Source organism: Phyllostomus hastatus, unplaced genomic scaffold (assembly GCF_019186645.2).
Source record: "Phyllostomus hastatus isolate PE091 unplaced genomic scaffold, TTU_PhHast_1.1 phas_scaffold_585, whole genome shotgun sequence".
In the NCBI taxonomy this organism is placed as follows: domain Eukaryota; kingdom Metazoa; phylum Chordata; class Mammalia; order Chiroptera; family Phyllostomidae; genus Phyllostomus; species Phyllostomus hastatus.
Window position 1 is genome coordinate 17,100,240 of NW_025334037.1, and position 26,408 is coordinate 17,126,647.

At 41.1% G+C, this 26,408-nt stretch overlaps 1 protein-coding gene across 2 annotated transcripts in view; it reads right to left on the reverse strand.

The window, feature by feature from the left end:
- Positions 1-26,408, reverse strand: part of DCDC1 (doublecortin domain containing 1) — a 352,665-nt gene that overhangs the window by 24,347 nt on the left and 301,910 nt on the right. For both annotated transcript variants that reach the window (XM_045825425.1, XM_045825424.1), the window contains 9 exons: positions 26,016-26,151; positions 24,244-24,403; positions 20,234-20,392; positions 16,757-16,957; positions 11,562-11,655; positions 9,245-9,412; positions 4,289-4,474; positions 2,694-2,897; positions 1,259-1,460 (listed from right to left, as the gene is read on the reverse strand). In XM_045825425.1, coding sequence (XP_045681381.1) covers positions 1,259-1,460; positions 2,694-2,897; positions 4,289-4,474; positions 9,245-9,412; positions 11,562-11,655; positions 16,757-16,957; positions 20,234-20,392; positions 24,244-24,403; positions 26,016-26,151 — 1,510 coding nt within the window. The remainder of the gene's footprint in view (positions 1-1,258; positions 1,461-2,693; positions 2,898-4,288; positions 4,475-9,244; positions 9,413-11,561; positions 11,656-16,756; positions 16,958-20,233; positions 20,393-24,243; positions 24,404-26,015; positions 26,152-26,408) is intronic.

Below are 26,408 nucleotides of genomic sequence, written 5' to 3' on the forward strand. Positions count from 1 at the left end.
CCAGGTGGACTTGCAACTGGCATCTGAAGTGAGGAGGGAGCCGTCTTGTGGAACCGAGCCCTTAGCCCATGGGGTCCGATGCTGTCTTCAGGTGAACAGTGTCAGAATTTAGTTAAATTATAGAACACCCAGCATGTGCCACAAAATTACTTGGTGTGGGGAAAAAGAGTCATCTGGTTGTGAGTGTGAGAAGAGTGTGAGAAGAAAGGAGAAACACAAAGGAAGAAGGGTGAGTTTTTCCTACTCAACCCTACATGTAACAATGATAACTAATATTCATTGACTACTTGGTAAACATCAACCAGACACTTTTCTAAGTGGTAAATGAGAGAGAGATTTATATACACATATATTCATATCTATATACTTGTATGAATACATAGTCATATTTATGAGGACCAAATGAGTATATATTCACATGAATATTTATTTGATCCTCATAAAAATTCCATGAAGTGAGTAACTGTTAGTGTCCTAATTTGAAAAATGGGGAAATTGAAGAACAGAGGGGTGGAGCAACTTGCCCGAGACCATTCCTCCAGCAACCGATGGCTAGGACAGGAACCCTGATATTCTGGCTCCAAAACCCAACTTCTTAACCTCTGAACCATGCCTGCCAATACAACCATAGCAGGAAACTGAGATGACTCTGCAGAATCCCTGCTAGCAAGATGCTTTTTCATTTAGCAAACTCTTCTTGGGGACACAGTCCCTGACCTCAAGGTGTACATAGTCTTGATGAGACACACAAAGATGTAAACAGTTAACTATAATACAATGTGCTGGGAGGTGCAATACAGAAACATTTGTTGGAGCTTCTGGGAGTTTATAGGACCAGTGGGGATGGGCAGGGGCAAGCAAAGAGGCCTGGAAGACAGGAGGTATGGGGAGCCTCAACTAATAGTAGGAAGAGATTCGCATTGATCCAGCCCCTCTTTCTTAAGTGGTCTCCAGTTGGTGTGGGTCCTGAATTTAAGAACAAAATCTGCTCAAGTTGTATAAAGTAGCTAGGCTGTCAAACATATTTTATAAATTCCAGATAGGTTATTCATTGTTTTGGTGCGGAAACCAGTTTTATATTATTTTTAAAATTTTTCTTGTGGTTCTATAAAGTGAAAACAATATAGGAATCTCATATGAGAGTATCTTCCTGTGATTTTGTAATGCTAGAAGAGGTGACTGAGGGAAAGAATCCCCTTTAACTTTTTTATGACCAGACATAAGCAGAATCAGCTAAATCTTGTGGAATATAACCAACCTTCCATATTTGTAGTAGTTGTCTCCTTTGTTCCAACAGAGGCTACCTCTTTCTTTGGTTCCTTGGAGTCTCTGTGGAGAAGAGATTCATCGAGAGCCCACAAAACCAGGTCACGCAAGGACAGGACTGAGGTTCCATCTTTGGTGTATACTTTGGAGGCTGCTCGGGCAAGGCCAAGTTGCTCCGTGCATTCTGTGAGGAGCTACATAACACAGACTGTGAGGAGCTGAGAGGAAGAAGTAATGGCACGAGGAATAATGAAGAGCATGTTATTTTAGGAATCCAAGAAAACCCTTTACTTTGGGAAAATAGAAAGCTGAATAACTGCCCATTTGATGTTTGATTAGAGACAATTTTTGATACTACATTGTTCTACCTAATCTCACACCATGAGTCCATTCCAGCTGTGAAGAGCCTTAGCTCCAAACATTTTAAACAGTAGCTGATGCACATTAATATATTTTATCATCAGAGGATTTCCTTAAAAAATTGTTCAACCCAGAAAACCACTGTCAATTTTGTTGCTTCATAAGGTATAAAATAGTTGTAATCATCTTGATAAACTGCTTTAAAATAAATGAGTAGTTGATTTTAAAATCAAAAGCTGACACATATTACTATTGCCATTTTGCAGATGGGAAAACAGGCTAAAAGAATAATTTTGCCAAACATCACAAAAGCAGGCTGTGGATCCTAGCGTGAATCTTGGAGTTGCTAACTTTTGTACTTTGCTTATTCCATTGAACAACAATATCTTAATTTTTAAAATCTATTTGTATTCAACCAGAGAGGTGAGTTAACAAGTATATGCATATGTGAGTGTTTGTAAGGAAGTCTCCAGGGCAACTGCATATCATATATAATGTTTGTAAATTAATGTCATTAAGGGTATTGACAAGATAAATGCTAAAGAACAGAAGGACAAAGCTGGGTCGGCCTTCAGGGCTCTCTGCAGTTCCCATGACTACAGGGAGCAGCCATCTCCTCCTAGGATGACCCAGCTTCATCCTATCAACACATCATGGCTCAGATCCTCCAGCGGTAAGTGAGGGAATGAGCCGGCATCTCCTAAGGTATCCAGAGGACATACAACTAGAAGCTGGAATGGGAAGGGAGGCCAAACAGGCATTCTATCACAGGAGTGAAGAAAATCTGGTAGGTAGCTCTGTTCTCCTCTTGCTTTTATATATCTTTGTTCTGGAGCCAAACTAATAACCATATTCTGATTTCTCATTTTCCTAAGACCATAGCCACAGAAATCCAATAAAAAAGAATGTATTTGAGAAAACAGAGATCTTGATCTTTATCAGTGTCACCTGGTGACACTGGCTAGGGACATTTATCACTCAATCCCACCGCCCACGGTCTTGTCAGAAGAATCGCCATCATCATTACCTCTGAGAAGGCAAGACACATTTAGGTGATAGCCACTTACTGTGGAGAATGTTTCAGCCACAATTAGCTTTCCATTCTGATATCCGTCTCCATTTTTGTATGCAATTATTTTCACTGCCTTCTGGTGCGTAGCTGCCACACCACTACGAGACACAACTTCTGTGCAGGTCTTCATCCGTAAAGACAACAGACGTTCTTCATAATAACTTAGAGTTTTCTCAGCCTCGTCAGAAGATAAATCAGCCTGATTTAAAAAAATCATTGGTCTACTCAAGTTTTTTTTTCTTCCAGTTTTGTTATTCTGGTACATTTCCATCTCTCCATTTGATAAATATGTGTACATGTGCACACCACCTAAATTTTGAAATGTCCACTTCACGTGCTATAGGTATTGGATGCCACAGAGGGAAGGACACTGGGTCAGAACTCAGTTCCCTTCCGAGCCTGTCACCGAGTCTCTAGGAAAGTCTGGGCCCTGGGATGTGTTTCTGGCCTTCGCCTGTGACGGGAGATGGGGAAGGAAGCCAGGGCTAGAGAGAGCCTGGGGTGAAGGGGCAATGGCAGTGCAGATACTCTCTTCACCTTTAACTGGAGGGTGATGCCCTGCTCTGGTGGCAGATACTGATGGAGGAGGAGGGAGAGGAGTGTAGCCCTAACCACGTGGTAATGACTGTGGTAGACACCACACTTCGCCTTTCCCTTTCCAGCCCTGCACAGGAGGTTGCCCTAGGGGAAAAGCTCCATCTGAGATGCTGTGACATGGGGAATTATTTCCAAACAGCTCCCAGCAACCTCCTCAGTATTACCCCACTATTGTTGGAGCAAAGGCAAAAGCCTCAGACTTGCCCAGAGGATGGACTTCTTTTCTCCTTCAGAGCTGTTCTTTCAGTTGATGTTTATTGTGACTGTTGCTGTCCCATCCCCCACCCTCCCCTGCAGTGTGTCTTGGGTTGAAGGGCCCAAAGCCAGGCAGAGTGATCGGGGAATGGGGTGGGCAAGCCCTGCTGAGCAGACCAGGGCTGGGCGGAAGGTTGCCCACCTCTTAGGGATCACCCCTTTTTATACAGCTGTGTAAGGTCCCCTTAGCTCTTCTCACTTCTAAACTTGAAAGACAGGATTTTTTACATGGTGCCATGGTAAATTAAGATCACAGGAAAGCGGCAGAGATTTTTTTCCTCCATAAGCTATAAATAATATTAGACATGGATGCGTGAATTCAGGCACCCAACTTGAAGTCGTTGACAACAACATGTCAAATTCTCCCTGAAATGCTCCATACTAGTAAAAAGGAGTTTACTCCGTGGAAATAAGCAGAAACACTGCTCTGCTAAGTAGAGATTTGCAGTGACTTCCTCGTCTAAAAGCAACACAGAGAGAGTGGAAGGTGTCAGCAGATGATTAAAGCCGCAGAAGTGCCCAATTAACTTCAAAGAGTGTATTGAACTATTAATAGACAATGTATTTTAAATTACAATGGGAAAAAGGAAATCAATGCAGGTGAAACGGTAAAGGTGCATCAGAGGAAGATGAATCGGATGAGTGGAGATGAACTTGAGTGCAAGGCAGATAATGAATGCATCAAAGGTGCCAAAGTGATGCCACGTAGGTATCAGCAGAGCTCAGATCATTACGCACCTCAGCCACATGGACGGCCTTGAAAGGCCCTCGTGAGAAGGGCTTCTGGGTCTCGGAGCCTGAGGCGCAGAGGAAGGGCATCCCTGGAAGCACCTGTTTCAGCCCCTTCTCTGCTCTCGTGGATCGTCCACATGCTAAGCACAGCATAATCTTTTTCTTTCCAGCAGGTGAGAGATAATAGTATCCCTAAAAAGAGGGACGAAGATGCTTTTATCTAGGCACATCTAAATTACAACAGCATTTTTTATAGAGTGCTTTACAAGACAAATAAAGCATTTTTATAATCACTGGATACTAAATTAGAAATCTCAACATGAATGCATTATTTTGCTACCTAATAGTTTTATATATCTACACATGTATGTGTAGATATATGTATATGTATGTATGTAACATACACATCTGTCTGGAAAAAGTCTAGACATTGTTAATGTAACAAGAATAGTTTGCATGACATCGGTGTAACCTGGCAGCCAAGGAGAGTGGACTGGAATGCACATGTGTGAACAATGACAACTTCCTTGTATAAGTCAGTGGGGGCGGTAGACACTTTTGAGTGACTATGTGTACTGTGTGGCCTTTGTATTCAAAATGACTGAGCAAGTAGATCAACAAATTTTGCATTAAGCTTGAACATTTCTCTGCAGAAACTATTTGGATGATTCATAAGTCCGTAGCTATGGGCAACTGGAAATTGGCAGCTTCATCACAATACACCTGTTCATGCATCACGTCTCATGCAGAGTTTTTTTTAGCAAAATATCAAATCACCCAGGTGACTCAGCTCCCACACAGCCCAGATTTGGTGCCATGCAACTTCTGGATTTTCCCAAAACTAAAATCACCCTTGAAAGGGTAGAGATTTCAGACCATCAATGAGATTCAGGAAAATACAATGGGGCAATTGATGGTGCATGGGAGAACTGTGTGAGGTCCCAAGGTGCTTACTTTGAGAGGGATTGAGGCATCATTGTCCTGCATACAATGTTTCTTGTGTCTTGTATCTTCTTCAATAAGTCTTTCTATTTTCATCGTACATGGCTGGATACCTTCTGGACAGACCTTGTGTGTGTGTGTGTGTGTGTGTGTGTGTGTGTGTGTGTAAAAACAAACATATCTCCAAACTCTATTGACTAAAACAGCTTAGAGACAATAACAGTTCAACATTATGTGTATAACTTTTGCACAGAATCAGGGGTTCTTGGTGGAATAGGTACTTCCACATTTGTTGCAAGAAATACACAAAATAAGCAAGGGGTGCCATGTGGTAACCAGAAAGAAAAGTAGCTATCTAAAAGTAAAGGAATCATGTCAAAAACACAAAGGCAACAACATGAAAGGCCTCCACTGGCCCAAAGCGGGGCAATTTGGGAGCAACAAAAAGAATGATAACCGAAACACATAGAATGTTTGAACATGTAAAACTCCCATGAGTTCACAATGATGCTAAAGATATAAGTAAAAACAACAAAAAACCCTAGCAGACAACTGAACCACAACTTATTGGAGTCCATTGAAAGTAAATGAGCACCAATTTGTACCTCTGCAATTTGGCCGTTAGAAAATGTGGCGATTTATTTGAAAGATGGCCACAGTAAAATGATCCCATACTATTTTGCACACCCTTCTAAAATGTGACTTTGCTGCTTTTCCAATCAGGAAGTAGAGTTTCTTTCTCCTTTCCTTGTATCTGGTCAAGGTCGTATGACTTGCCTGGGCCACTGTGGCATTAGCAAATATGATGTAAGCAGATGCCTAAGAAGTGCTTGCCAATGAAGCCTGTTATCTTTGGGTTTTAGTTGGAACCCTGACACCTCAATGTGAACTCACTTAAGCTAGCCTGCTCAGGAAGCTTTGATAAGAAACAAGGCCCCCAGCTAACAGCCTGCCAAGCACCAGATGCGAGCGAAGACATCTTTGACCATCGGTCCCCACAGAACCACCAAAGTGCTCAAGTGTCACTGATGACTACTGCCGCATCAGTGACCAGCGGAACAACCCACTTGAGTCCAGACCCAAATTGCTGACCCACAACCAAAAAAAATGGTTGTTGGCTCAAACCACTAAGTTCTTAGGTAATTTGTTATACTGCAATATTAAGTGAGATAGATAGAACAAATAAGCATTTATCCTACCTTCCCTTACAAACCATATTTTTGGGTACTCAAATACCTAAGAGGTCAAGTTCCTTACATTAAAAGTTCAGTTAATAAATGCAGGGAAAAACTATCGAGTTAGGCAGAATTGACCCTTTTGAAATTCCTAATGAAATAATTTATTTAGGCAAAGATCACCAAAGAGTGACGGACCCTACAAGAAAGTCACTAAGAAATTTTTTTTAAAATGTGGGATTAGGGTGTAATCACCTGAACCCAGTGATAGCTGTTATCACTAAAAAATGGAAAATCCAGACACTGTATGCCTACATAAGTGATAATTATGAAAAATGCAGTAAAATTTACAAAGATTCTTATTTAAAAAGCTAAACATAAATCTAATTACACTTCTAGTGCTAAGTTTCTTTTACAGGAAGTATAGAGCCTTGGAAGACAGGTTAAAGGATGCCACAAGAAGCAAAGAGAGAAATCCAAATAGACACATTCTATAGGAGACAGCACTCAGGTTCTGTAACTAAATGTCGTGCTGGGGCCTTCTCAAACCAGCCAACCTTAAGAAGAATTTTTTAGAACCTGTGAAATGTAGTTAAGAACGGGGCATGTGAAGAATTACTGTTCATTCTGTTAGATGTGATAATGGCAGAATGATTGGGTAAGGAAATGTTCAAGTATTTCAGAGATGCACGCTCAAGTGTGAGGTGAAATGATATCATGTCTGGGGGTTTGTAAATGTTTCCAGACCTTGATAATAGTTGAATTTTGATGATAGGTGTATGTGAATTCATTGAACAAGCCTCTCTACTTTTGAATATGTATGGAAATTCTCATAATAAAATTTTAAAGCAGTTTCACACAGACTCTCTAATTGGCTTTGATCCTCTCAAGGCTAAAAGTTAAGTACAGTCAGAGTTAATATCACCATTCTCAATTTACATAAGAGAAAACAAAAGCTCAGAGAAGGAAGTTTTTTTTTATTGTTGTTCTGTTACAGTTGCTCCAATTTTCCCCTGTTGCTCTCTTCTGCCCCTCCCACCCCCACCCCCGTGGTTCCCACCCTTGCCTGTTGTCCATGTCCATGGGTCATTTATACCTGTTCATTGATTAGACCCTTCTGCTTCTTTCCCCCATTATTCCCCTCCCCACTGCCCTCTGGTCACTGTCAGTCTGTTCCTTGTTTCCATGTCTCTGGTCCTATTTTGCTCATTTGTTTGTTTTGTTCACTAGGTTCCTCTTATAGGTGAGATCACATGGTATTTGTCTTTTGCCACCTGGCTTATTTCACCTAGTATAATACTCTCCAGTGGCATCCATGCCATCACAAAAGGTAGGAGTTCCTTCTTTCTTTTTGCTGCATAGTATTAAGTTTTCATCCTAGGATATCCAGGTAGTACACGGCAGAAATGAAACACAGAACTGTGACTCCTGGTTCCAAGCTCATGGCTGTTTTACCTTCTCCATTTGGTTCAACTACTCTCTTTAAGTACATAGATGTACCTCAATTTAAAGCCAACATTTAGACGATACTTTCAAAGATGTAATTCTCAAATTTCACTATGCATTTCTCTATATGCACATCTGATTTCCATTTGTCTATAAGTTACTGGAAGGCTGAAAATTAAATATCCCCTCTTAGATGGAACTGAATGAATATTACATGAAGAATCATTTAGACAGAAAAGCATGGGGTTCATGATGAATTGTGTGCTGATTCACTTATTGACTGGAATATTTCTGTAAAGTAAAACCTTCTCCTCCCACAGTTTGTAATCCTGAGGTACAGTTCATAAAGGAAACAAATAAATAGTTGAATTTCCCACTTTACTAATGAATTGTTTTTATAGCCTCACTTAATTGTGTTTAATGAATTGTTGTTACTGATGTTTTATGTCAGTATGAACATATGGATTTAAACATATCTGATATATGTCAATACACTGAACTCATTAGGATATTGGTGCCTCAAATGGTCAATCTTTGGGTAGCAGGAGCCTTTTCCAGTTGATTTGATTTAAGAGAACCTCACTAGTCTGGCATTGCATCTGCTAAAGGTATGAGTTCCCAGACACAGTAGAACACAGCACAGGGTATAGATAGCACAGTCCAAACCAAGAGATGCAAAACAGCACAGTACATTTAGACATCTCTTATTCGGGAGAGCTAGCGAATGATGGGTGAAGAAGCAGCAGCTTCTGAAAGCAGCAGTGCTTTTAGAGACGCTAAAGAGCTGAGTAAAGAGGGTCTTGGAGGGTGTCATGGGGGCTTTATGTATGGGGGCTTTAGGTTTCAAGTATGGTCTTCAACAACAGCGTGGTGGCTTGACCCACTGACCCACAGTATCTCAGGTATTTGTCAAGTATGGGGCAAGTAATTCTTTACTAATAAAAAATGAAAGGACCAAACTTGAGAAATTATTTTCTTTACCAATTAAGAATATATTTATGCCTAGGCCTATGCTTGGTCTAATTTAATTTAGCTGAAGTCATTTACGCCCGTCTGCATGTTAGTATACTTTCTGGAGTGGAGCGACAGCTAGTGTGGCCGGCACAGCTGTGGGAGGGTGATGTGTGCCCGCCCTCCCTTGTGCATGTTCCAGTGAACTGATGATGAACCAGAGATGGTGCTGGTGATGGGGAGCCATCGGAACAATGTAAGTAGAGAGTAATATCAATACTGCTTCATCCTTTCCTAATCAGAATCCTGGAGTCCATGTGATTTCATTCCCAAATCAGTGCTCAATTTGTGTGAATATAGGTTTTCTAGAAAAATAATTTCTTGCTTTATTGAATTACCCCATTTTTAAATTTTTTTCTTTTATCCTCAGTAGGAAGGAACCACTTACTGGTTGATCAATGTCTTCTTTAATCACAGAAGATGTACAAATTCCAGCATGATTTGCTGCTGTGATTTCCTTATCCAGTGCAGTGCTATGAAAGGCCATCAAAGCTTTTGTAGGTTCGATGTAATTCCACTTTTGATTGGAAGCCCCATTGTTGTAGGGTTTATATTTCTTAAAAAAAAAGAGAGACAAAATCTGGAGTCAAATGGGAGAGCTTATGATTTGGTTATAACAGACATAGGGTCATAAAATATGTAAATTTGGTAACTGCATTAGGTTTGGGTTTTCCTGTTTTTGTTTTTACTTAACAATATTCCTTGAATCTTTTTTGAACATTTTTAAGGATATATACTATTTGATCTTATGGACAGTTTATTTTACCATTCTCCCCAAATAATAATGTAGATTCTCAAATTGTCCTTACTATAAGCAAAAGAGCAATGAAGAATTGTACAGATAAATCTTTATGTACATCTATAATTTCTTTAGAATGAACACCTCAAGTACAATTGTGGATCTGAAAAGAGAATCATTTAAAAATATTATGATATATCATATAAAGCTTTATTATACCCACATACTTTCTAGAAAGGTTATTTAATTTACGCTTCTACCAATAGTATATGAAATGGCCTCTTTTCCTCATACTCTTGCCAAAACATCATCAATTTAGTAGGTGAAAAGTGATACCTAGTTGATACTTTAATTTACATTTTAGTGGTTATCAAGGAGGGTTTTAAAAAATGTGAACACACTGAGTTTTATATGTAATAGAAACAGCATATTTATTCAACTTATATAACTTGGCTCAAGCTTAAGTAAAGAAATAAGTAGTTTCAGTTTCAGAGACTTTAAACCAGTAGGTTGGTTCCAACCAAACACATCGTGACACCTGAAGGAACTTTATAATGGATAACACTGACTTTACCAGGAGAGACTGATAGTAAAGAGGAAAATAAATGAGCCTTAAGAATTGATTTAATAGGTCAGACAATGGAGCATCCCTCAGAGATATGAAAACAAAGACTATATTTCAAGGAACAGGGAGGGGGTCTAGTAACATTAACCTAACATGCCTCATTTTTATTAATTTGCACGAACTTTAATATTTCCTCACAAACTGATTGCTCCAAGAAATAAAAATAAAACACCAGCAACAACAACAACAAGTCTTGAAAGGTAATACAAATTACTGTGGGACCAAACTCATTTCTTATAAAATGGAAACCTTCAGGGAAAACATCCATATCTATAATTTTATGAAACTGATTAAGGTACTAAATTTGCATCTGCATGAGGTTTTTATCTCGCCGCCAATGAGGCACCTGACAGGGAAGAATGTGATGCTATATATACTGTGTCTCCTAAAACAAATTTTAAGCCCATATTTATCATCAGGATAGAAGACTTAATTAAGCTTTGATATTTGTCCAGATTGCTATGTCCCAATTTTGGCTTCAGGACCTGCTAAGCAAGTTGCCTCATTGCTATTAAAAACATGGAATAAAACAAATGTTCCTTGGAGACAATATATTCTGTTCCACAAAAAGATGATAAGTATGGCGGAGGATACAGAAAGTAAATGCAGAGCAAAGACACTTCTAAGCTTTCTCTCCTCCTAACAAGAAAAGAAACCACATACACACGCGTATATTTAGGGGTATCTTTTGGCACCCTCACTTAGGGGTAAGTGAGGATGACAGACAAACATGGAAAAAGAACTCCCAGGTGTTTGCCTAAAACTCCAATGAACTCAGACTTCTTTGGAGTCTCCAAAAATTATTGGGCTATTGTAAGCATTGCAAAAGTGTGTTAAAAGTGTATTTCAAAGGAGTGTGTGTGTGTCTTAGAATTCACACTGCTGACTTCACATCCGTCAGGAAGACCCCTCTGACCATGTTCTTTGCCTCCAGTTGCCAGGAAAAAGCGGCTTTGCATATGTTCTGATCACTGAACTGAAGACACGTGGTGCATCTGCAGCCATTCCAAGGATGGCGCCCACCACTGAGACCATGAGTTATGTGAACGCTAGTGGGACAATTGTTCATGCTTGCCATTGGAACTGATTTAAGTAACAAGCATAGCTTCTGACATGCAGCAAGCCCACAATCACCATCTGTTGGCTTAAACTAAATTAAGAGCTACAGGAACATGTCCAATTTGAAATCTAAGTAGATTATTGTAAATATTTTAGCCATGGCATTCAAGATAGAGTTCTATGACATCCAGTGTCTTTCTCCACAATAAGGAGGCATGGGGCTTTGCTTGCATTTAACTAAATAAAGGGCTATGATGACTCTTTAGCCTATGTATGTCTTACCTGAACAACCACGGGATAGCCACAGACTTCGTTTCTCGTCTTGGTCATAGACGCTGCCAGCACAAGGTCTGGGTTCCTCACCAAGTGAAAGGTCCTTGGGAAGACAGGATCAGGCACATTACAAAGTGGTGCCATGACCAGCTTAGAGCTCCCCTGGTGCCACTTATTAGTGTGTTACTTCTTGTCTCCATACATGCTCTGTGACAATGGATGTGAATGCTTCAAGCATTTCTTCCATTTCTACTGTAAGCACGATATTGAGCTTTCTCATCAAGAGTGCTGGAGCTGAAAGGACACTGCAGGAGCAGGGGGCTCTCCAACTCTTTCTGGCTGCTGCATGGCATCCGTGGTCAGGAGTGGGGTAGCCAGTGATGCTCTGCCCAGCCAGGTGCCCAGACTATGTGGTCCCTCAGCACCTTCACAGCCCTGAGCTGGCCGAGTGAACAGCTGCTTGTGGCTGTCCTGACACAGACACTGCACGTCCCAGGGCTTCTTCCACACAAGCACCCCCACTCCCTTCACATGTACATGTGCCCAGCAACCAGCGGCACCACCATATATGTTCCAGAGGGCTGCTTCCTGCTGGCTCAGCCACCAAAGACCAGGTCTGGCCAAACAAACCAACATATATCTTTGTCATCCAGAGGGTCGTAACCACACCTTTCCCAATGACTTTTGAATTCCAGCCTTGGCGAGGTGCCCCAGTCCAAGTCTGTCTTTTCTTGCATAGTCTCCCTTAGCAGGGTATCATATAGAACTTATGTGTTTTTAAATTATTCAATAATTACTCTTTCATCATTGTTTAATAATTATGTTGAACTTCCCCTGTTTAAATCACTGTATGACTCTGTCTCCAGACCGTACCCAGACTGACATACTCTCTTCACCCATTTTGTTGCTGTGAGTGGCAGTGTGTCGGTGTGATTGAGAGCGTGGATTCTGGAGCCACAAAGCCTAAGTCTGCGTCCTGGGTCCACCTTTCAGTAGCTCTGTGGCTCTGCTCAACAACTCTGTGCCTCAATATCCTCATCAACAAAGTGGCATAATAAAATATTATCCCTAGGACCATTGTGGGAATTAAATGAGTTAATGCACATAAATTGCATACAATATTGTCTGTTACATAGTACTTAGCATTAACTACTATTACTAGTGGTTGTGAAGTTTTTTTTTATAGATTTACCTCAATCTTTTTTTCTAAAGGAGCTTTCCCTAAAAATCCAAGATACATAGTGAATATTTTCACATGATTTTATATTGGAGCTAACATAAGGCCTCCTTGAACGGAAAAACAAAAGGAAAATTATTGAGCTAAAACCCTCACATGTTTTCCTTGCATCACTTAAAAGCAAAAATAAACCAAATATTCAAGGCTTTTGTCTGTATGGAAAAAGCCAATCAATTCTTTATATCCGTGAACACAGTTACATTCCAGACCAGCAGTGGTATTCCTGCTGGGGAATACATGACTCCACCTGAATATAAGATCTAACAATGTGGGAGTGGACAGGAAGGGAGTGGGTGGGAAGGAATCTGCTATAAAAGTAATATATTTTTTTCTTTTGAGACTGAAAAAATTCCAGATATCTAATTCAAATCTCTGAACATAAGGCAATAACATATCCTCAGTGTAAAGAATTTACAAAGTATTGGGAAATATAGCAAAATTATAACAGAAGTTTAAACATTCCTCTGGCTTCAACAAGATAATCGCTATTAATCTGAGAGTGCATTTCTTCTTTCTATTGTTAGTTAATGAAGTGTCATTTTAAATCTGAAGTGGGTACTCAATTTTATCAAATACCTTTTTAGCATTTATGAAGACGGCACACGGCAAGAGAGCTGCTATTCTACATTGTTCCTCTCTGCAGCCTCAGCATGTTGCATACTTTGCACGTTGCATTCTTATTGGCACTCAAGATTATTCAAATGAATGACTGAGTGTATCTTTCTACAGTGACCTATTGAGATGCCAAGATTAGTTACCTAGCCATCTCTGTTTTTGCTGACTAGGATGGCCGGACTAGACATAGCAACTTCCCCAGGCTTCAGTGCCATCCTCAGTCATCGGGGTGTCATTTTTCCTTTTCCTTTTTGAATAGTGCAGTCGACTAGCACCTGCCCACAGCACAAGGCTTGCATTCTGTGGGAAGCTTGAGTTTGCAGCCTTCCACATAAAACCCCCCACATGCCAAACAATGAAGTGATAAATGACTCCGTGTCCAGCAATAGCCAGCATGATACCACTGCCTCTTCCATTAACCCGTGATATGAGTGCACACAAGTCACTTAATCTCCTTGAGCCTCAGTTTACCTAGCTTTGGAATCATGTCACTAGGACTAGAACATTTTTATGATAGCTTTCAGCTCCAAATTCCATGATACTGCATTTTCCCCTCTATAACTTTGAGTATTGTTGAGGGAATTTTCATCCCTGAGGGTTTCTTCATATTTTTTCACATCTCCCTTTAGAGACCAACTGATTAATTCAGATAATGCCATAGTGGAAAATGGCAGATGCCAGATTATCTCAAAAGTTGATACGGACCACTGTTCTGTGGGGCTGGAAACCAAGTGAGCATGTTTTTGGCAACTTCCTGCTGCCTGTCAGTGCCCCCTTGGTCACTTCTTGCCCATCCAGCCTGGATGATGTGTTATCCCAGCAAGGCCTGCATGACCGGCCTAAAGGTAGACAATTCTCAGCACAGTGACAGCCACTTCAGTGCTGCCTGTGAGCCACTGTGCCTACACTCCAATGCAAATTCTGAGTAGGCATTTGCCTCCCTAAACTTACTACCTGGGCAAAATAAGGAGGATCAAGACTGTGGTCCACACAAACAAATTTACTGCAGGTTCTGCTTCACAGTGCAACCCAAGATCCCCCAGGCCTCACCAGTCAGTCAGGACAAATGGGTTTCCATATCCAATTACGTGAAAGAAAACAAAGCAAAATGCCATGGGAAAATGTGGACAAAAGCTCAAAATTACTCTATGCAGACACACTTCTGCCACAGGACATAAATTCCTCTGCATCGTGCCCACAAGTCATCATCAAGACTTCTGCAAACCCTCCACCAAAGTGTTTGTGCGGGTGTCTGGGTGGTGGTCCATGTACTTAGGAGCAAATCCCACCCCACTCCTCCTCCCCCCTCACTGCTCCACCTCTTCTCTGCAGACTGAAGTTTCTGACTAGGGAACAATCGATACCACCATCTCCCACCAACTGTCCTTCCCTTCCACAGCTTGACGTGGGAAGGCCTCAAGAAGGCAAAGTTGTAGACAGTTTTGGAAAGTGGAAGAACATTGGAAGAGGCCATTCTCCTCCTTCATGTTACACGTGGATAGATTTTTCCAAAGCAGTGCTGGTTACAGTCCAGTGTTTCAGAGTTGGAGACAAACATCTCTTTCCATTTTTATTTAAATAGCCTTCCCTTCCTCCTGCTTCCTCCACGATCCTCAGGGTGAAAAACAAAACCAGTGACAGACACTCAGGAGGACCCAGAAATTGCCCTCTCTTCCAATGATCAAGCGTTTCAGAGTTAAACTCACTGTGCTTGGCTTTTTCCTGCCTTTGAGTCACTTCTCATTTCCCATGTGCATTCACCCCAGCTCACCGGCCCTGCGTGAATCCCCGCTGGAGCTCAAGCATGACTTCCACAACGATCCAGAAAGCCAAGGCAATGAGATGCACTGCTCAAATCTAGAAATGTAGAGAGGGGGTAGCACTAGCTCTGTAGGGGCAGGGATATTTATCAGTTTTGTTCTTTGCTAAAGTGCCAGCGCCTAAAACAAAGCTGAATGAATGCATTCTGGTCCCATATAGCAAGTCATTTGCAAGGACAAAAGCGTGCTTCCTAGCTCCTTGCTGCAAAGACAGCTTAGCTAGCTAGGATGAATGGGGCCAAGGAACACACTCACCAGGTCTGTCTACATGTTGGCTTTTCAGCCCTTTCTAAAACAAGCCCAGCAAGTACTCCTTGCTGGCAGCTTTGCTCATCTCAGACAGCGAGCAGATGAAGGCTAGCTCCCTTCCTGCCCACGCTGGGCTCGCTGCTGCCGCCTGCTGAAGCTTATGCAATCTTTCTGGGCAGTGATTCCTAAGCCTTTTGTATCACATACCTTTTGAAAACCCAATGAAAAATCACAGCTCCTTTTCAGAAAAAAAAATGTATTGCAAAGATACACAAACACAAATTTTATACAGCATTTCAAAAGATTGAAGAGGCCCCTGGAGACCCACCATATTACACTAATGGTAGAATCTGCAGCAAACCAATCTAAAAACCAAGGAGTTATTTTCTTTCTTGTTGAGGAAATGTTCAAACATTCACAAAAACAGAGAGAAATGTGGAAGAAACCACCAAGGACCCAACAACGATCAACATTCTGCAATTCTTGTTCCATTCATTCCCTTCCCGACTTCAAAGTTGTTTTGCTTTTGCTAGATTACTTTAAAGCAAACCTGAGATACCTCTTAACTTTTCCACAAATACTATATATGTATTCAAGTGATACACATTTTTCTTTTTTTCTAACATAACCATCAAACCATTATTACACCCAATTAAATTAACAAGACTTCCTTTATATATGTGGTATGCAGACTGCTTTAAATTTCCTCTGATTGACTCAGAAATAACCATCTGACAGTGGCTGGCTTGGATCTGGAGTCAAACAAGGGCCACACATTAGACTGGGTGGATATATGCGTAAAGGTAAGAATTTGTTTTCACTGTGTGAGTGGAAGCCCTATCGGTTTGGTTATTTGATGGAAAGAGGGCAGGGAAGGCATGCACGTGGGGAGGGGCAGGAGATTGAGGTAGGAAAAGCAATTTTTTTTAAATGAGGACTTTTTAGAATTCTTACTAGATCCTTTCAAATCATACAAATAAAATTAGGTGCGTATCCAGTTTTCTCTTGACCTCAATGGTTGGTTAAAACTATAAACCCAGGAAGTCAGATTTCACATTTCTTTTCTGAATCAATAGTGGATAATTTGTGTGTAGACTATTGAGCATTTACATTTGCTCTCATTCTCTTTCTCTTCCTTGAGTACAAAAAAAAATTATCGGCTATGTTAGATTGAAAATCCAAAGTCCTCATATATACACCAGCCTGCTCTATGGAGACCATGCCAAATCTCTTAGACCCCATTCACTTTTTTATATGTTAACCCCAGAATATAATGGGTTCACCTGCTGTCTTCCTTGTGTATCCAGCGTTGGAGGCTGTCGTTGGCTTTTTTCTCCACTAAAACCACTTCCATGCCTGAACGCAGGTTGGGACCTTGCACCCCCAAGACTAGCTGAGAAGAGGCATAGCTCATAATCTGCCCATCTCTGTATTCAAACTGCTGGTTGCAAAGCTTGTGCAATTTACTCTGCTTTGGAGAAAGGCTGAGATAGAGAAAAATCCCATTAGGTTCAGAAAATGTCCCATGCATTTGGTGCACTGGAGATTGCAAGTTCTGTTAGCGGGAGACTGTCGTGAACCAGATGTACTTACAATGGTGAGTCATTATTGTTGGGACAGTAGAATGCTGTTTGCACTGCCAAGCTGATATAGAAAGTAGAATTCTGAGTTTCTTTTGTAACATAAATAGGTGTTTATCCAAGAGAATATGAGAAACTCATCAGCAAAGAAAAAAGACATTCAGTTGAAGAGATAATTTAGTTAGAGGGAAAAAAGAAGTTGGAAAAGAGGGAATATGTATTGTAAAATCAAAACTAAGAAAAAATAAAGGAGTTCTGTTTAAACCATTATTATTTCTATCCTCTATCTACATAATCCCTGGCAAATAGAATATTACTCTCCAAGTTTGTTAATTTTCTCTAACAACTCAATATCATCATAGAAAATAATCACTAAAGTTAATTTAAAGGAATCTCTTACTAATGATCTTAAGCAATTAAGCAACCTTATTAAACATTCTAAACATCACAATGCATTGGCAATTAAGTTAATTTATAAACACCTATTAAGCCCCTACTATGTGAACAGATTAATGCTAAATGTTGAAGTGTCAAAACTGTGTAATACACAGAGGCTGCTGTAATATTAAGCAAAGGTTTAAAGATTATAGAACAACACAAAGCACTGTAGATACCTGTCATTTCACTGGACATTGACTAGAACAAAATTAAATAAAAAAAAAAAAAAAAAGAAATTGGCCCTGGCTGGTGTGGCTCAGCAGACTGAGCCCCGACCTGAGAAACAAAGGCTCACGAGTTCAATTCTCAGTCGGGCACATGCCTGGGTTGTGGGCCAGGTCCCCAGTAGGGGGCGTGCAAGAGACAACCACACATTGATGTTTCTCTCCCTCCATTCTCCTATCTAAAAATAAATAAATAAAATCTGAAAAAAAAAAGAAATTGCATTTTACTAATTTCTTAAAGACATCAGGGCATATTATAAGTTTACTCATAAGTTCATTTACACATTTATTCAACAAATATATAAACTCTGTGCTAAGTTCTCAGGAGACAAAGGCAGATGAGCTTTAAAAGAAAAGATAGGATTGCAGACGGGGGAGGTGATGAGCCAGGAGTTATGGGGACTTCTCTTCCCAGCACTGGAACCCTAGGATGAATGATCTGATGTGGGGCTGGGACCCCTTGCTCCTTACGGGTACCTCCGCAGTTATAAGAATTCCTTGGTCCCGAGGCCGGCCAAGATGGAGGCATAGGTGGATGCACCGTACCTCCATGCACAACCAAGATTGGAACAACAGCAATTTAGAGGTAGAATAACACCCAGAACTGACAGAAAATTTATCTGAATGGAAGTCGGACAGCCAAGAAGTTGAAATAGACCCATTCATCCAGACTGGTAGGAAGGGCGGAGACAAGCAGCCAGGCGTGGGTCGTGGCGCGGAGAACAGTGAGAGTTGGGTGCATAAGGCATCTGGGGTGCGCAAGATCGCAGCAGGTGGACCCTGAGTATGCAAGCGGCAGCTGGCAGACCCAGTGAGGCGGCGATTGTGGAGCAGGGCAGAGTGTGCAAACCAGGATCCCAGAGAAAGGACTGAGGTCCCAGGGAGTACAGAGCAACTGCCTTGTTCCCTCTCAACCCCGCCCCCACATACACCGTAACAATCTAACAACTGGGGTGCCCAGCCCTGGTGAACACCTAAGGCTCTGCCCCTCACTGTAACAGGAGTGACCAGACACCCCCCCCCCCAAAAAAAGAGAGAGATGGCTCAAACAGAAGAACAAATCAATTCCCCAGAACTCATCCTTTTAAGCAACTGAGAGATAGTCAACCTATCAGATGCACAGTTCAAAATACTGGTGATCAGGAAGCTCACAGAATCGGTTGATTTTGGTCACAAATTAGATGAACAAATGCAGGTTACCATAAAAGAAATGAAGGAAAGTGCACAGGGAACCAATAGTGATGGGAAGGAAACTGGGACTCAAAACAATAGAGTGGACCAGAAGGAATAAACAAACAACCAAACAGGAAAGTAAGGAGAAGTTAGAAGAATGGAGAAGTAAGAATTCAAAAAAATGAGGAGAAGCTTAGGAACCTCCAGGACATCTTTAAACATTCCAACATCCGAATTATAGGGGTACCAGAAGGGAAAGAGGTAGAGCAACAGATTGAAAATGTATTTGAACAAGTAATAAAGGAGAACTTCCCCATTCTGGCAAAGGAAATAAACTTCCAGGAAGTCCAGGAAGCTCAGAGAGTCCCAAAGAAGTTGGTCCCAAGAAGAAACACACCAAGGCACATCATAATTACATTAGCCAAGGTAAAAATGAAGGAGAGAATCCTAGAAGCAGCAAGAGATAAGGGGACAGTAACCTACAAAGGAGTTCCCATCAGACTGTCAGCTGATTTCTCAAAAGAGACCTTACAGGCAAGAAGGGGCTGGAAAGAAGTATTCCAAGTCATGAAAGATAAGGACCTATATCTCAGATTACTCTATCCAGCAAAGCTTTCATTTAGAATGGAAGGGCAGATAAAGTGCTTCTCAGATAGGGTCAAGTTAAAGGAGTTCATCATCACCAAGCCTTTATTTTATGAAATGTTAAAGGGACTTATCTAAGAAAAGAAGATAAAGAAAAAACATGTATAGTAAAAGGACAGGAAACTTACAATTATTAACAACCACACCTAAAACAAAACCAAAAGAAACTAAGCAAACAACTAGAACAGGAACAGAACCACAAAAATGGAGATCACATGGAGGGTTAGCAACAGGGGAGTGGGAGGAGGAGAGAGGGGGAAAAGGTACAGAGAACAAGTAGCATAGTAGGTTGAAAATAGATAGGGGGAGGGTAAGAATAGTATGAGAAATGTAGAAGCTAAAGAACTTATAAGTATGACACATGGACATGAACTAAAGGGGGGGATGTGGGTAGGAGGGGGTGTGCAGGGTGGAGGGGAGTAAAGGAGGGAATAGGACAACTGTAATAGCATAATCAAATAAAATATATTTAAAAAAGAAAAAAAAAAGAAAAGATACACCAGTGAACAAGAAATTACATTACATAGCTAAGGTGAGAAGAACTTTCCCATCAGTACTTGCAAATACTTCAGTCAAAAACACAAGAAAGGCATAAATACACATGTGGATGTAAGTAGCCGTGAACAGTAATACAAACCCAAAGTGAGGAATTCTTAGACCAGCTAGAAATCTCTAAATGGAATTCGCTGAACCTTTTTACCTGGATTTCTTCTGTGGATCCACGTTTTCAAAGGGCTTTTCCTCCATTTTCTTTGGAGAACTGTCACCTTCATCAAGGCCAGGAGGAGTTTCCTGCCAGGCATACCTGGGGCGTGCATGACAAGCCTTCATTCGGAGATGGGCTCTCGCGTGTGAGTCTCTGTCAAGGTTCAGAAACAAAAACAAAGCAAAAGGGCTCTGATTTTTGCTCACAGAGTTTTCTCTGAAGGACGTTGGCATGTCTGTAAATCAGATTTCCGTAATGACGCCTAACACTGCAAATCCACATCCTACTAATACATAATTTAGATCTTTTAATATAAAATCACAAGTAAAAAGCCCTCAATTACATAATAAACAGCATTCATCTTTGTTAGAATCACTCAGAAAAACAATGGGGCCTCATATTATATTTCCAAAATTGTAAGATTAAGACTACTTAGTAGTTGAAGAAATTTGTAATGAACATGTAACAAAACTCCTTGTACCTATCCCACCAGTGCATCCTACTTCCGTCTGGACCAGTGCAGCCTAGATTGCTGGGTTTCACAAAGTTTATTCACTAGATACTGGTAAAGGAATCTTAACTAACTTGACTTTTCCTCTCAATAGAGAAACCTATGGAGACTCAAATAACATTGGCACATAGGTGCCAGCTTTTGATAGAGAATAATGCACTAAAACACTTTCAGTAAATGGTCAGCATTTGAACAACTGCACCAGCCTTCTGGCTTATTAAGACGAAAATGTGCACGGGACCATAGTTACCACACAGATCTGTGTACGAGCATCAAGTTCCAGGCCACCATTTAGGGCACTTTTGCCTTCTGTGGGATCATGACATGATAGGACAGCTACTCGGCTGAACTCAGGATAAATACACAGGCAAAGCAGCAGGCATATTTCAATGCTCTAAAAATGCATGTGTCTGAATCAAGTTCTCTGGGGGCAGACTGTGATCAGCGAGGGCTGGCAGTAACTTGAGGTAACTGTAAGCAATACCCAATCACTAAAATCTTCAGGGACGGTCCCAGTGTCAGCAGAGCACCATACACTTTTCCAGTGTAACAAAAGTATTACATGTGGATATGAAATTGGTGGGTAACCAAGGCCTTATTCAGAACTTCAGCACAAGCAGCTTCTCAAATGGAAAATCTCAGCAACTGTTTAAAAAAAACAACAGTGCCATCTTGTGTTGAAAATTAAACAACAAAAAAACAGCTTTCCCATAAAGTCCATTTCTTGGAGGAAAAGAGAAGGGGGACAAAGTCATTTTTAGTTTTAATATAATATAAACAATATTCTTCCTCCAAATCCAGATGTTTCATTTTCTAACTTGGAATTTATTCATGTGCTCTTGGGTTTTCAGACAAATGGAGTATAGTCGATTTTCAAGCAGCCATGTAAAAACCCATCTTGCTTGATTCATTCATTTGTTTATTCATGTATTCATAGAAGTTATTATTCATTAGTTAGTTATTCATTTATTTAACTAAAATTTATTGAACATCTACTACATGATAGATGCAGATTTCTAAGTGATAAACAACAGATAAATTAGCAGAGTTCATGGATTATAATGGAAAGAAGAGAGATTAAGTGAGTAAATAAACAAAGTAAGTGCCATAAGTGGTATAAAACAGAATATTGTGACACAAATTGGCTGGGGTGGGGTCTACTTTAGTAACAGAACCACAGTAGGCTCTTTGGAGAGATGATGTTGGAGTTGAGGCCTGGACAATAGGAAGGAGACAGCCATGTAAGGATCTGGAGGGAGAGCATTCCGGGCAGGGAAAAGAATGAATGGAAGGGCTCTGAAGCCAGAATATGATTGTCTCATTTGAGGAACAGAGACACTGGCGTGACAGGTATGCATGTACTGAGTGAAGAAAAGTGAGGAAAAAGTGAAGAGAAGTGAGAAAGGTTGTAGGAGAAGAAGCTTAAGGTGTGGCCAGAGCCTGCCTGTAATGCCGTGAGGAAAAGAGAAAGCTCCCCACCCCAAAGTGCCATGCTCTGAAAGTCTTATCCTCCATAGAGCATCCAAGCAGAGGTTGGTGCTCCCAGAGTTTCTTTTCCATTGTGCTTCTTACCTTTTTTTATTTTACCAGAAGTCCATCCATACATACATAGAACACAGCTATCCAAAGGGTTCCTTCCAGATGTATGTTCTAGTCTCTTGCTTTACAGGTGTCCTTTCTGAAATCATCCTACTTCTCGAATACATGAAAACTGCCCAAAAAACATGTCTAGGAAAGTCCAGGGCAACTTTATAGTGACTTTCTAATGTAAGATGATCTAGAATCAAGTCATCAGAAATGGTTCCAAGAACTAATTAACGAAAGTTGGTCTGGACAAGAGACAACCCAGTGCGCTAATGACGGTGAGCCTGGAGTATTTTAAGGACTTCTAAGTAGAAGAGAAATAAAGCATAGCACAGAGATACAGATGAAACCATAGGATGGAGATGTTCTAAATAATTACTTCAACATTAACACGGACTGCCTTTTGAAACGGTGATCTCCTGTTACCACGAGTAGTCAGGGGGAGACTGCACCAACAGGGCCTGCCTGGGCTGTGCGGGAGGTTCCTGGATCGTGTTTTGAGTGGACGCAATCGTTTTTACCTCAAGGACTCCAAGCCTTGAAGGAACCTATGAACCAGAACACTGTGAGTCTTTGCTCTCCGAGATGTTCTTTATTTTTTCTTAGTTTCTGTTTTGGAAAAAAATAACTCAGAGACTAGATGATACATTTTTTTTTAGAAGAATGAAAGGGAGTGTTGGGAAAGTTTGTGGTCAATGTCCTAACCACTGAGAGAAATACCATCTAGGTCAAATCATTCTCTCTGAAAAGGGCCTCTGTCAGTACTGGGACACAGGACCAGGGGAGCACTCATCAAAATGTGGGATTTCATCCCTAAAATAAAAGTTGATGTCCTTAAAGATAAATAAGAATAGAGTCTTTTGAACAGTTTATAACAATGATATATAAATTAATTTTCACTGTTATTGTGATAGTAATTCATCAGCTACTTGGGGTTTTATAATTTGAAAACGCAACCATTTATTTATCCAATGAATAATGGTTAAAGACAATTATGCTGCTCTTCTCAGAAGATGTGTGGCAGAGTTTGTGCCCTCAAGGAAGTCCGAGGTTGGCGGTTGTTTGCATGGCAAGGGGGTGGGGGCAGGACACTGCTACCCGCAGTCACTGCCATGATTGATTTCAACCGTGGGAAATGATTCCACGGATGAGGACAGGCAAACAAAGGTACTCCAGGTGGAGAGAAAAGAGTTCGTGGCTCAGAGGCCTGCAGTCGAGCCTAAAGGGAGCATGCCACATTCCGGGGACAGCTTGTAGCTGCTGAGGTGGTGGGTGGAGCTCAAGAGGCAGGAAAATTAAATGTAGACTGGAGACAGGCCCGAGGGGTCAAATGAGGGTCAACTCCAGGCCTGGACCAGGGTCAGAGAGGCCCGGGAATCCAGGCTAAATTTTTTTGTCTGCAGAGGTATCCATTAAAGAACTGTACAGAAAGGACTGTGTTCTAGAAAGATCATTTTCCATAGACAGAACTTCAGGTGAGCTGGAAGAATGAGATTATGGAGGTCAAGACCAATCAGGCAGCTGTTCCATAGATCCAGGATGATAGCTCCACATTACCATGTCCCCAACTTGAAAGTACATGAGGGAAGAAGTGTTTCTCAAGTTCACATTTATGGAAGCAAAACATGACGGATTCTTCAAGTTAATGTCCACAATTCTAAGAGTCTGGTCTTCAAAAAATAGAAACATCATAACAAAGTCCCTGAAAGTAGACCATTGTGATGGTTGAACCCTGAAGCTCCAGCTCTGTCCTTTTTCCAGGAAACTAATTAAATACCAGCCCTTCACCTGACACCAGTTTCACAGACTTGGCGTGGCTTCCCTGCATGGGCTCTGTGCCGTTAATCAAGCTAATGAGCTGAGTTTAAATACGAGGCAGGTAGCTTTTCTGGCCACACTGATTACTTACAGAATTTCGCTGGAAGCACTTTCCATTGTGAAAGCATTTTTTTGCGTTTGCTTTTCCTCTGGTTCTATAATTTGCTTCCCTTCTTCAAAAGTTGCTACAGGTCTACACACAGCAAGCTTGGCTCCAGACACAATGTCACTTTGGACTTCTAAAACAAGAGCTGAGCGGAAATGCACAAATTGCAAGAGCAGCTTAGTTAGAATTGCAGAGAGCAAGGAATTTGAAAATGCATGCTAAAATAAAAATGCAGAACATTTCCAGCTATTTGGAATAAGAGCACAGCCTAAGAGGAACTGATAGTTGCTTTTAAAATGAATATGTTGGATTTCACTTAAGTTCATAGATTCTTTCCTCTCAAGACATTTAGTCAAAAATACTAACACCAAGTTTTTCCAATAATAAGGAAGTAATTGTAAATTCTAACTATTTAAATGGGCTACATTATTTAGACATATGTCTCTAAATCATTCTCTAACATGTCCCGAACTCCTCAGTGACAGTCCCCAGTGCTTTGAAAGACACATGCAAAGCTGTCCAGTGTTCAATCTATGTAACAGGGTAATGTTATGAACTGTATTAATAGTTTTCCCTTTTTTGCCGTTCTATGTATAGAATCTTTGTCCTGGTGCCTGAGGCAGCCTTAGGGAAAAGAGGAAGACCATGAGGAGATGAGACCTGTTACAAAAAGAAAGCAAAGGTACAAAGATAGTTCTGACTTTCAAGCAGAGCACAAGACAATGGCTGTGCAAGTCAGGGTGGAACCGGCATAATCTGCGATTTTTACAGATACCTTTAGCTCCCATTTAGCAAATCAAAGGTTTAACCCGTTCCCCAGGTTGACCTGGAGAAAACCTGCTATTTCTGGGTCTGAGCGGATTTGAGGCAGGAGACAGAGGAAGGCAGTGACGCCGTACAGGTATCTTGATTCCACCTCCGCACTTCACTTCAGGTATCTTAGCTGCCCCGAAGGAAACACTGGGGACACTGCTGATTTTCAGGACACAGTCACAAGTCGCCTCTCAATCACTCTTCACCGGGCCACTAAAGTCTGAACCTGGAAGTGGTTTCTGGGAGGAGCAGCCATGACCCAGGGTTTGCTCAGGGCCATGAAGGGACGCTTCCCAGGACAGGTTGCCAAACAAAGGTCAAGGGGTCCTGTAGCAAACACTTACAGAGATGGCTACCCAGCAGCAACCAGGCTTCAGAGGGCCAGGAGGGCCAGAGGAGAGGTTGGGGCGGGCAGGGAGCAGCACCCACCCAAAGCATTGTCGGAGCTGCAAGAATGGAACACATCGCCTGCCCAGCCACGGACTTCAGCAGCAGGGCCCAGAAGCAAGAGGGTCCGCACCCCAAGTGCCTTCCTTCTGTCCTAGAGAGGAACTGAAGTGGGACTGGAAACTGGCAAGTCTAAGAGCACTCACCATGCCCCCCCCCACCCCCACAAGGGGCCTATTTAAATTAACCTATGGGACAAAATTTAAACCTAAGTGAACATTTGTGTTTCCTTGATGGTTGTGCATGGGCTGCACGAAGAAGAACCAGTTTGTTAAATGCAAAATAAATTATGTTTTCTTTGCACAACCAAAAGGCAGTGTGAATTAAAATATGCAGCTCTGTTAAATTAAAAAAAAAAAACTAGTCTAAAGAGCTAAATAGCACTAGGCAGGAATGAAACACGACCTGTTTAAGCAAACAGGTTTTTTTTTTAAAGCAGTATCATCAGGTGTTTTATTTTGGCCATATATACTAAGGTAAATAATTACAGTGCTTACCCTCAATCTTACGTGTACTGCAGAAAGTTTGGATTTTAGAAATATCTGATGCTAAGTTCCTCAGGAAAATTTGCTTCTTTTGATGAGCAACAGACACGTCAGGGTTGATCCACTGCTCTCCACGTGAAACATACACCTGTCAAAGCAATGAGCCTTTGACCCCATCTGCGATGGGTCACAGCAGCATCAGTTGGAATAGCCAAGGCTGAAAACAGTCAAAACTTCCTGCAGGAGGTGACCATTAAACTGTGGCACCATGGATTAATAGTGGATTAATGCATGGATTAAAAAGACACAAACTATTGATAAATGCAACAAATTTCATGGATCTCAAGAGTTTTGTGTGAAAAAAGTACTTCTCCATACTATCTTTGCAATCTTTGTAAATCTATA